The sequence below is a fragment of the Python bivittatus genome, unplaced genomic scaffold, assembly GCF_059951505.1.
Source record: "Python bivittatus isolate LINGU-HERP-01145 unplaced genomic scaffold, Pbiv_v1 ctg000310_np1212, whole genome shotgun sequence".
NCBI classification, from domain to species: Eukaryota; Metazoa; Chordata; class Lepidosauria; order Squamata; family Pythonidae; genus Python; species Python bivittatus.
The window spans coordinates 12,236,180-12,247,960 of record NW_028277054.1 but is presented as its reverse complement, the minus strand read 5'-3'; the positions used below and the strand labels follow the sequence as shown (position 1 = coordinate 12,247,960).

General features: G+C 42.1%; 1 protein-coding gene across 1 annotated transcript in view; it reads right to left on the bottom strand.

Annotated features, from left to right (window-relative positions):
- Nucleotides 1-11,781, bottom strand: part of ASAP3 (ArfGAP with SH3 domain, ankyrin repeat and PH domain 3) — a 70,478-nt gene that overhangs the window by 11,303 nt on the left and 47,394 nt on the right. Inside the window, exons 9-17 of the mRNA XM_088140124.1 lie at nucleotides 11,331-11,417; nucleotides 9,858-9,967; nucleotides 8,394-8,463; nucleotides 6,681-6,768; nucleotides 4,784-4,832; nucleotides 3,131-3,318; nucleotides 2,495-2,628; nucleotides 978-1,072; nucleotides 2-182 (exon numbers count right to left, since the gene is read on the bottom strand). Of these exons, the coding sequence (XP_087996250.1) occupies nucleotides 2-182; nucleotides 978-1,072; nucleotides 2,495-2,628; nucleotides 3,131-3,318; nucleotides 4,784-4,832; nucleotides 6,681-6,768; nucleotides 8,394-8,463; nucleotides 9,858-9,967; nucleotides 11,331-11,417 (1,002 nt within the window). The remainder of the gene's footprint in view (nucleotide 1; nucleotides 183-977; nucleotides 1,073-2,494; nucleotides 2,629-3,130; nucleotides 3,319-4,783; nucleotides 4,833-6,680; nucleotides 6,769-8,393; nucleotides 8,464-9,857; nucleotides 9,968-11,330; nucleotides 11,418-11,781) is intronic.

The window sequence follows — 11,781 nt, the reverse complement described above, 5'->3', positions numbered from 1 at the left end:
CCTGACCTTCAGGGTTCACTAGAGGTTTGGAGAGATCATGGCCTTCAGCAAAAGCCTGGAGCAGTGCCAAGAGATCCCTGTTTCGAATAGCTTCCCAGAGCCGGTAAGGCTCTTCCTTGGCAGCTTTGTGAACATACTTGCGCTCCATATACTTTGCCATGATGAATTCCTTCCTGGAAATCCTGCATTTGGGAAGAGGAAAACTTCTCCAAAAGTGTTTTCTAGACCTTAGAGAAGAGGTTCACGAGAAGATCTTCCATTACTTTCAATGGGTAGACGCTTCTCTATCCCTCCCTGCTTAATACCAAGTAACTGGTATTTAGAGGCACGGACTGCCAAGATTTGGAAGACTGAAGGCGGCTGTAGGTACGATGCAGAGATGCATCAAGTCCCGGAGGAGGGTACTTTGAAGCCCAAAGGCCTGCTGCTAAGCATGACCCAAAATGTAGCCCATGTGAAGGAACAGATACTGTGTGCAGAGCATCCATCATAATTTTGAGACTGCAGGTGGCTAGACTTATGACTAGTCTGGAAAGCATCCAGCTGGGGAAAGCAAAGGAGCAGATTTCTAAGCATCAGAGACTTGGATACTTCAATCCATTGCACTGAGGAGTCAGAATGTGGCTTGGGTAGCCACATTCAAGTTTTCCTATCAATGAATGCTGATTTTGAAAATAAACAAATATAGATAATATACATATATCTGGACAAGACTAAGAAGCAGAAAGGTTTTTTTGCAATTGGCAACAGCCAGTTCAAATTTCCATAGGTTCTTTTTTTAAAAAACAGGGCTGTGCCCATCCTATGCCAAACCACATACCCAAGTCCTGACCTTACCCTTCATCCTTCTTCTTCTTGGATCCCAACCACAGAGATGGGGCCCAACACTCTTCCCCAAGTTTTCCCTCCTCAGATGCTTTCCAAAGCCTTCCCCCATCCCATCTCTGCCCCCCAAGGCAAGGCCCATTCCCACTCACATATCGCTGCTGGAGGAAGGTTTGGGGTTGTTCTGGCCTGGCAAGGTGGCTTCCATGACTTCATTAAACTTGGCGTTTCCAATGCTGACTGCCAGCTGTGAGTGAGACAAGGGCCACTGTGTCACTGGCAGGAGGGGAGCCATCATATGAAAAGTCAAGAGCATCCACAAGGTAAGGTGAAAACGGAGGCAAGAGGCTGAGAAAGAGTCGGGGTGCTATTCTCTATCCACCTATCTTTGCTAACTGGAAGAAAGTTTGGATATTATTATTGGCGGTGATGGTGGTGGTCGTCATCACACAGTCAGCCAGAGCTTTAGACTAGATTAGGCCTTTTTATCCACCTATCAAGTGCTTCCCAAGGACTTGAGATAGGCAGATGTTGTTTGATGGTGTTAGAGATATTGTCGCATTATTATTATTATTATTTCCTGCCTTTCCTCAGGAGCTCACCCAGCACTCTCTCCTGCGTTTTTTTCCTCCCCAACCACCCCCGTGAGATAAGCTGGCTTGAAAGAGAGTGACCAGTTCAAAGTCAGTTTCCATGGCTGAGTGTGGACATGAACCTCAGTCTCCCTCACTCTGTCCAATACCTTAACCACACCATCACATTGGCTCAGTTTTGCAATCAAAGTGGTGCATTTATTTACTGATACATTTATTTATTAGATTTATACCTCACTTTTGCTTCAGAAGTGCTCTTGCCTCTCGTTTTCCCCACAACAATCTTGTGAGGTAGGTTGGATTGCGAGAGAGCCCCTGGCGGCTAAATTGACTTGTTTTATTAAAGAGGGGACAACAACTCCTTTTATAAAAGACTGGAAACCCTTTATTTTTACTTATTTATTTATCGTATTTATATAGCCGCCCATCTCACATAAAAGTGACTTTATGGACTTTTTGCTGAAATTGGATAAAAGTGAATGGGTGATGTCGGGATTTATTGATTAAAAAGGTTTGTTTATGGGAAGAAGGGAACTATGACATGTCTTTTGGGAGGGTGGAAATGGTAATTACTATGTTTGTAGCTGCTGCAAAGATCAGAAGTTGCTTCTTTAGATGTCTTTTTCTTTTGTTATCTTTCACTTTTTTTCATATTTCATTCTTTTTTTTCCCTAATTTTCCTTCTATGTTTCTGTAGTTTTTTTAATCTTATGTACAATTTTATTTTAATAAAAAGTATGTTTAAAAAAAAGACAGAGAGAGCACCTGGCTGAAAACTTCTATGGCTAAGAAGGACGTGAACCGAGCTCACCTGTTCCTAATTCAGTACCTTAACTGCTACAACACCCCGTTTCTCATCATGTACATTCCACTCAGCTAGTTTTAAAACCTATTGTCATCCTTATAAATATCTGGTCTCTGCTAGGTTTGGCTTTCTCAGAATGTCTAGTAAGTTCAGGATGCCCCAAAACGTGATGGTGAAGAAGCACCTCTGGCACTAATGCACAAGAGAAGAAGTGGGAGTCAAAGAACAGCAGAAAGGGCACGTTCTCTCCAACCTGGGAGGTAGCACTTACCAACAATTCCGATGTGCTGAGCACATCTAGTGTCAAAGACTGGATGCGGGAATAGTGCACCCCTAACTCACGGTGAATCCCTGAGCACTCGATACATGTCAGGATGCCAAGGTTGGTGGAGAGCCATGTGGGATCTGCAAGACAACAACCCAGGAGGAGGCTGTGACATGCACATGATGACACGTCCTTCCCCCATACATTCTGCAAACAGACAGTTCCTTCCCGGCTTGATGGAACACAAAACATGCCCCAGTTCTCAACTGAAGATGGGGCGTTCTTTGTTGCCTGCCGAGACCTTTCGAAATCTGTACTTAAGGCCATTAAGCAATGCCTGCTGCCACAGCTGCCATGTAGAATGCTCTTGATCTGGATTCTACAGCTGCGCCATTTTTCATTCTCTCTCCCCTGCCTTTTCCCCGCCTGTCCTTCACTACACTGATGATGGACATTTGCAGAGGGTAACTGATGAGGCACTTGTATCACAGAACCAATTTAGGCCACCGGAGTGGTGGAAAAGTTCATCCTGCTCTCTCAGTGTTCCAGTGTTCTCATCAGTCCCAAGTCCCCAAAGTATAAATGCTTGAGCACATGCCAGCCCTTGCATAAAAATGGATACAGTGGGCTGCTGCAACCCACCTGGGGCTCCACAGTCACAGCACCGTCTGTTTCCTGGCATGTTTTTCACTTCGTCGATGATAAGCTTGGTGAGTTCTTGCAATCCGCTGTCAGCCATGCCTCCAGCTGAAGACACGCAGCCTCCTGGGTCCCCCTTGAAAGCATTGCTAAGTGCTTCATCCTTACTGTTCTGGAGCACTGACACCCACCTAGCCAATGGAAGAAAGCATCAACCAGGATCCAAGTGATAGAATGTGGGAAGCCAAAATATAGGTTGTAAATGCAAATTTTGTAACTATTTAATCCAAAGGCCAGAATTCACATCGGTATATTTACGTGTGTGCTTGTACACCGTCACTGAGAAGGGGATTTTCGCATACTGTAATCAGCCACTCTGGAATGTTGGATCCCATAAATAGAGCAAATGGGTGGATCAGAGTCAAGTCCTTAGGTTTCTGAATTATTTCTCCTATTTATCATGCAGCAATGGCATATATATTATCCCTAGGTGGTAAGTTAAGTTCCTTTTGGCCACATTCCCTCCTCATGAAGCCACCAGAAGAGGACAACAAGGAAACAGACGTTGTAAACACATTTCATGAAAGGCCTTGGCTTAGCAAGTTAAGCACATGTATTGGCACACCCTCCAGATGTGTGGACTTCAACTGCCAAATTCCAAAGCCAACATGGCCATTACTAAGAATTTTGGGAGTTGAAGTCCACACACGTGGAGAACTTCTAGGTTAAGGAAGGCTGATGTAGACAATGGTCCATGTACATCTGCTGAAGTAGATGGATCAGTGAAGATGCCTTGTGAGGTATGGTAGCTGGAGCAAGAGACCAGAAATGGGGAAATCCTTCACACCTAAATCAGTTGTGATGTTCACTACCCAGTTCTTCCATTCCATTAATTCTAGTCTGATGTTCCAGCCATTACACCACATAATGCTCATGCTACTCATTATGGTGCAGCAGATGGCACTGGGTGCCAACCAGATTTGGCCATTCAGACACAGAGCTAATAAGTTGACTTTTCTTTCTCTAACCTGCTTCACAGCATTAATGATGAGATAAAAGAAGGTAAATTCTCATGAATGCCATCCTGGCTTCTTTGAAGATTAACAGGATGCAAATATTCATAGATGCAAATCTAATACACCATGCCTTATGTCAGGGATGAGCAAGCTTGGATTTTCCACACATTACTGGACTGAAACTTCCATTCTTGACCATTCCATCCATATTTTCTGGAGCCAACAACACCTAGAGCTTCCCCCAGCTCTGCCTGTGTCTCATCTCAGCTGTTGGACAAACTCCTCTATTTGTTAATGTCTGTGCTAGATTAGTCATACCCCACCTTTTTAGCAGCCTCTGCTGTTGATAACCCTTCCCTGCAACTACTTTATCAAGATATTTCACCTCTCCATCTGCCTTCACTAGCTCTCTAACTTGCTCAATGATTCTACACATTTGGCAGAAAGAAACAGTTGATTCTGTTTGGTGTCCAGTTCTTAATACCTTACACAAATATCAACAGCCAAAGTAGAAGAGATAAGGCACCCTGCCCTAATCCAAACTTCACTCCTCAAGTAATATTTCTAGCTCGGACAAAACTTACAGTTCTCCCATTTGAAATGCAACCACAGGGAAGAGACAGCAAGCCACCCAACTTACACTATGCAGTCTTGCTCATCTTCTGCTTGGAAGTGGTATGTCCGATTGTCTGCAAAGAGAAGAAACAAGAGAATCCGTTGAAGATAAGAAATGAATAAATAAAAGTGCTTGCACTTAAACAGAATCCAGTCTTTAAGATTAGTGAGAAATGCTGGACAGAGGGCAGAGATAACCTAATGAAACCAAATACCAGATTTGCAAAGGAACTTGCACTGTTTTTTCAGCTTTTTCTACACACACATACAGCTGTCCTGTTCCCCATCAGCAGCTGCCCAAAGCCCAAGATTGTGTTGTAAAAATTCATCAGCAAAATGCCTTATTTTTGGCAGCATGGCTTTATTTATGTCTTAAGTAAGAGTGGTTATAGGACTGGGAGACCTCCAGAGACCAAAACTCTTGCTTATTTATCCTAAAATATTCTGAATCATGCAATAGGATTTTGGCAATTTTGCCACTGAATTTTAGTAATACAATTTGGGGCTTTTCTGGGCACAGTCCAGAACCCTGTCCTATGGATTCATACCTGGTAGAAAAATTAGCTATATCCATCATTAATACAATGGTTTTCCCTGTAACACTCTATGGAAGCAAAAATTGGACTTTGAAGAAGCCAAATATAAACAGTACTGTCATTTTTGAATGTTGGTGTTGGAGAAAATTCTTGAGAATACCATGGATAGCCAAGAAAACAACAAACAGATCACAGAACAAATCAGTCCAGAGTTGTCACTCAAGGCATAAATAACTAGGCTCTTATATGGTAGTTATATAAATGATTACCATATTTTGGAGACATTATGTGAAGACCTAGCTCTCTGGAGCCGTCCATAAAGCTGAGAAAAGTGGAAGGAAAGAGAAGAAAAGGACAACCAGCAGCAAGGTAGATGGACTCAACTGAATCAGTGATGGGGGCACCATTGGAAGACCTGAAGAACCAGGTTGGGGACAGATCATCCTGAAGAAAATCTATCTATGTGATCGCTAAGAGTCAACACCAACTTGATGATGTGTAATCATCATAATCATATCAAATTGGAGCATTTAACTGAAGGGCCAAAAGACTTTGTACTGAATCTATTGTTCAGCAATGACTTAACTGAAGGGTGGAACAAATTCTTATCAAATGTTGATGGATAGGAATTAGTTAACGTGTCCCAAAAGCAGAATATTATCAAAACAAAGCTCTACATTTCAGAAAGGTGTATATAGGACTTGGGATATACACAATGGTGTCTGCAAAAGAGGCAAGATGGTGGACGTGGCAGCATGTTTCAAGTTATGCTCCTTTTGTGCATGCGTCAACACATGTACTGAACAGTGGGGCTTTGATTGTGCTATCACACCCACAAACTTGCCTCTTTTTGACCTGCTCTTGGAGATGCTGCTGGATAGATAAATTGTAATCTAAGCATGGGTCAGCAGTCCAATGCAACTGCAGATGATGATGATGATGATGATGATGATGATGATGATGTTGTTGTTGTTGTTGTTGTTTTAGGCTGTATTAACAAACCCTGGTTTTCAAGTCATGGAAATTAATAATTCCACTAGTCAGACACAAAGGGAAAAATTCATGAACAGTGTCGACAAATTGGGAAGAGTTTAGAATGATGACTGTTATTGGCAGACAGGCCACATTTGCCAATAAGTAGAGTCCTGCATATGTTTCACTCTAAAAAAAAAAAATCCCTACATTTCACAGCTATGATGAGTGGGTGGTGATATAATTCCTTGTCACTTTAATCCAATTCTAATCACTTCAAATAACTTTCTCCAACCAATTTTAAACTGAGCATGAAAGAAATGCGAGAAAAAGCATTCTGTCCTGAGCTATTCTGGTATAAGATATTCAGAGAGGACAATACAGCCCAAGTATTATGATAAAATATTTACTTACGTGTCACAAGATCAAAGGACTTTTTATCCTCTGGATGAGGCCTCACTTGGCAAGTCAACAGATTTAACTTTACAGGAGGACGGTTTATCTGTTCAAGAAAAGTTGAGACAATGGGCTAGTATATCTGTCAAGAACAAGTATTTCCTAGTTCATTTATCACATTCTTAAATTGAATAATAATGGACAAATATAACCAATAAATCAGATTATTGACATTTACTCTTATTCTATATTAAAAACATGTATTTGCTGAGTAGCACAGAAGAATGCAACAGGATGTAAAGCAGAGAATATAATCAGACAGTAAAGACTGAAAGTTTTAAAAGCCTGGAAATATAAAGAAACCTTGGCTATCGTTTCACCAAATTTCTCAGTGAATTAGTTTCTTAAGACCGCCTGGAAAATTTGAAGCTGCTGTCATATAGACATCTCAGTGGATTTGTGTACAACTTAAAAGATTTTTAATACAACTTAAATAGCCACCTTTATTTTTCTATACCACTTCTTGTTATTCCATTTCTCTCTGACAAGCTTTACTCACTCACTTTCCATTTTCATGAACGGTTGATTTTTTTCCCCAAAAGTTTTGTAGCCCAGGAAAGATTGGTAGCCACGGATGTCCATTTGTTATCATCTGCACAGAGAAATCTACTTTGCAGGGACACAGCATTTCAATGTCAAAGACAGCCATGATGGATTACGTCTTTAAATTTCTCAAGTGAGACGAGCCGAGCTTACCAGAGAACATTCCAAGAGGATATGATATATCCTTGGTACAGAAAAGAGTAGCTCTCACCCTCCATGGGGGCACAATCAAATAGCATACTGGACATTCAAAATCAGCTTCTGGTTTTCAACCACAAGAAACTACGGCTTGTAAATGGGACCCAGCACAAACAACAAGCAGGGATTCCCAACAGCCAGGGGAACCTGGCAGCAACTTTGCAACTGCCTCAAGAAAGCTGAAGGATTATGTAAGAAAAAAAAAAAAGAGAGTAGAAGGAAGGTGCAAAAAGAGATGCATTCTGAGAATAGGAGAAGGTAGATGAAGAAAAGGGAGCTTGTGTCATGCTTTGGATGGTTAAAAAAAAATATAAAAATGGGAATAAGGTTCAGGCACCTATCAAAATCCACCTTTAATTAAGCAGGCATGGAGGGGAAGGTCCCAGGAAAGCACCATTTATTGAAATGTTGAATAAACAGATTTGTACTTTCAGACTTGCAAGATTATGTTAATGTAGCCTTACAATAAAGTAGAATTAATTCATCTGGTCGTGTTTTCTGTCTGGTCTACCTGGGAAGACTGACAGCAATCTTGCAAGCCTGAAAAATCAGGCCATCAGCTTTACAGCCTGGGAAGCTAGGGAGGGTCCCTTCTGAGCCTCTTTCTCTGTCCATTATGCAGCTGTGGGCTATGCCCTCTCTTATCTGACTCTTCCCTAGGCAGCATCTCTTCGCTCATCTTTCAAGGTCTTTCTCACATATACTTGGTTAGTTCTTTTTTCCAGACTTAGCACCTTCTTTGCATCCATCCTGCTTGGTTAATGTATGAGCTCAATATACTACCCCAAACCAAAAAATTGGATGACACCAGAACCAGGTTAAGCATGCAAAGAAATTAGTTTGAACACCCCCCCAATGGTGCATCAACACAAAAAGATTTCATCATGGAACTTTTTGACAGAAGGATTCCCCACCCTCAACCCCACTTACTGTGCTGTGTGAAATAGTGAGACATCCATATTTCACTCCACACTTCCTCTTCTGCCACACCTTCCGAATTCTAGGACAAGCAAAAAGGAAGGACAAATGAACACAATATTGAGAATAGCCTGTATCAGAGGCCATCAAATGCACATGTTGTATTTCTTGCAAAGCTTCCTATCAGAGATGGATGGATGAATGAATCGATCTATTACCTACCTACCTACCTACCTACTAAATGTATAGGCTGCCTGAATCTATCATCAAGCAAGCAAGGTGGTGGTAAAGAGAGAAATTGAGTAAAACACTTTGGTATTGTAGAAGCCAAACAGGAATGCGTAAAATATACCATTCAGGAAATGGGACTTTCCAGGAAACACCAGAATGTTCTTTTGGTCTTCCAGACAATGTCAATCTGGCAATTCCAGGGGTGATCCTACAGTCATTCATGGTGTCACAGACATGGTCTGGCTCCAAAACAGCATGATCCAAGAAAAAAAAATGAGATTCCACTATTCCTGAAATAATTCATTTCTGAAAACAGTACCTTTTGTACACATCCTCACTAAAGATTTTCACTGTTGTGAGAACTTTCCCAAGGAAAATATTGTAAGCCTATTTCTCAGATGTAAGAAATGGAAGCGACTCAGATGACAATCCTTTTCTGGAGCTATGACCAAATATATAATTTCTGAAAGATGTCCTCTTGATTAGATGATGACAGCTTTGGAAAGGCTGCCTTAGAAGAACTGAGGGTATGCAGTCTAACAAGCTGCCTTTGGAAACAGGGAGAGAGTTTGAGCCCTTGAAAAATGATGACATCTCAGAAATGGATGGGTCAATTAAAATAAAATGTTGATAAGGCATTTTCTGAGGATGCTGTCTTCCTGTCAGCGGGCACTCCCATTTCATGCCAACTCCGGATCTCTGTGTTTGCAGAACATCAGCTAGTTTTAAGATCTGGGTCAGCCCTTTTTTTTCTTCTGGCCCCGTGTGGTTTATTTGAAATCGGAGCAAAGCTGGGGTGTCTTTGCAATTCTGCAACTTGTGGGCAGTCCCCTTCTCCATTTGCAAGAGTTCTTGTGTCGGCCTCCAACCAGCCCCTAGGTTTCAGCTCCTGTAGGAGGTCTTAATGACTTTTCAGCTCCCTGCTGTAGGCAGCACTCAGATTTTTTTTTTTTTTTGCATCCAGTCAAACGAGTACACTCAGCATAAGGATGTGGTTTTGAAGGGTGAGAGTGGGTTACAAGCTATTTGTTTTATTTCCCTTTTGGGTGGAGAAGGGGAAAGGAGACGTTTGTTCTCAAGTATCTGTAGCAGTTCAGAAAAAGGTTATGACTCTTTGACACATACCATCTTCCACCTGCATTGAGGGATTGGGGAATGGAAATAATGGTGTTTGAAAGTGGTTTATCAATGCTTATTTCCACCCACCCCATCTTGTGATGTAGCACAAAGTACATGAGAACTTACCCATCGCTCTTCTTATACAAGAAACCAGACTTCTCGGTCCCGTACTGCTTATTGCCTTGATGCTGATGGATGCTATACCCACTGCCAGAGTTCTTTCTGTTGAGGTTCTCCTGAAGTTAAGAGAAAGAAATTGATTTATTTGGCACCGAGACTGCCTTGGCATCCCCCAGCATGGTGTAAGCAGTTTGGGGATTCTGATAGAGCTATGGGCGCCCTCGCAAAACAGCTGCTGGGGGCTTGTACATTCATGCAACAGAGAATGGCCCTGGTTTACCATCTTGTTGTTTGCCCCACCCTTTATCCCCACCTTCATAAACGCTCTCTGTTATTCTGGCTTATTGCTATCCATTTTGGAATGGCAGGTAGATGCATTTACTAAGAAAGCCCTGGGGTCCATTTCTCTTATTTATTTTCTAAGAAAGTCAATAGAACTCATTTGGGACCGAGAAGCATTCTTCTAAATAAAAGTAATGCTGGAAGCTGGCAAATCCTTTTTAAAACATTAAAGAGCTGGCAGGCACCAAGGCAGGAGTCCGTACACCAACTGGCACCCAGCAGGTGCCCCTCAACGGCTCCCAGGTTATCTCACTGAATCCCACGCTGCTACTGCTCAGAATCCCTTCTGGAACCCCCCAATGGCTCCCTTCCACATACGGACAGCCAAAGCAAGCTATTAAAAATCCGATCTGCCAGGCTGGCTTGATTTAGCTGAAAAAAGATAGCAAATTAAAAATATTCTGGGACATTTTTATAGACTAGTAGCCTGTTAATTAACACTGTTGAAAGAGCATACAAATCAGGGATGATGGGGAGCAGTTGGATTCATAACCGTCTAAAACAGTTCCTTTCAAACTTGGCAACTTTAAGATATGTACCAATAGAAGAGAAGATTTAAGATATGTGAACCTCAGCTTGCTGGCTGAGGTACCAACATGTTGGCTGGGGAATTCTGAGAGGTGAAGTCCACACATCTGAAAGTTGCCGAGGTTGAGAAACTTATCTAAAAGAGGGACCAGCAACTTTTGAGTCACCAGTGGACACACTTAACTTTCTTTGCGGGAGGTAAAGACTGCAAATGAAAACATCCCAAATGTTGTGAGGAAGGATGAGGGAAATTTAGGGAGATCATGTTGTTCTTTAGCTATGATATCCTTTCTTTTTAAGTCAGTCCACGCAGACACACATATATCCATACACACATCACACATGCCTGACCACTCATACATATATGCATGCATGCAGAGGGGGCCAAAAAGTAGGCAAAACTGCAACTAAATGCAGCCTGATTCAGTAGGACATATGCACAAATCAGTGTGGTGCTCAAAAGCTCCTTCAAAACATATGACTAAACTTTTGCAAAGGACAAATCATCCAATCCATTGCAATTTCTCACAGACCCCTGAAGCCCTGATTAAGCCTTCCCCTCCTTTCATCCTCTCCCTTCCCTCCCACAAAGGACCCTTCAAGCTTTACCCCTTTGTTTTCCAGCTGCAGGATGCCTCGGAGGGAATCACGGATCCGAGTGAGTTGCTTTACCTCCTCTTCCTTAGCCTGGCGAAGCTAAAATAAGATTAGAAGTTGCTAAGGACAAGCAAGTTGGAGTTATCCCGTCATTCTTATGGACATCCTCAAGCATTGCTCTCTTCAGCCCAGAAGATTACAAGGTACAAAATAATGTCAGGCCTTAGAAGGGACCAACTTACTTTAATGTAGGATCAGTAAACTTTGGGGAGTAGAAAGAGGTTCTACTGGGTCTTGCAAAACAAAAAAAAGTAAGGTTTCTTCCTCCCTTGTCTCCATGGAAATTGATTTTTATGTAGACAACACCACCTACACAGATGTGTGGGTTAAACCATAGTGCCCCCACCTCCTTTGATTTCCCCCAGCTTCCCATCGCTGTCAACCACCATCCTTAATTCTTCAG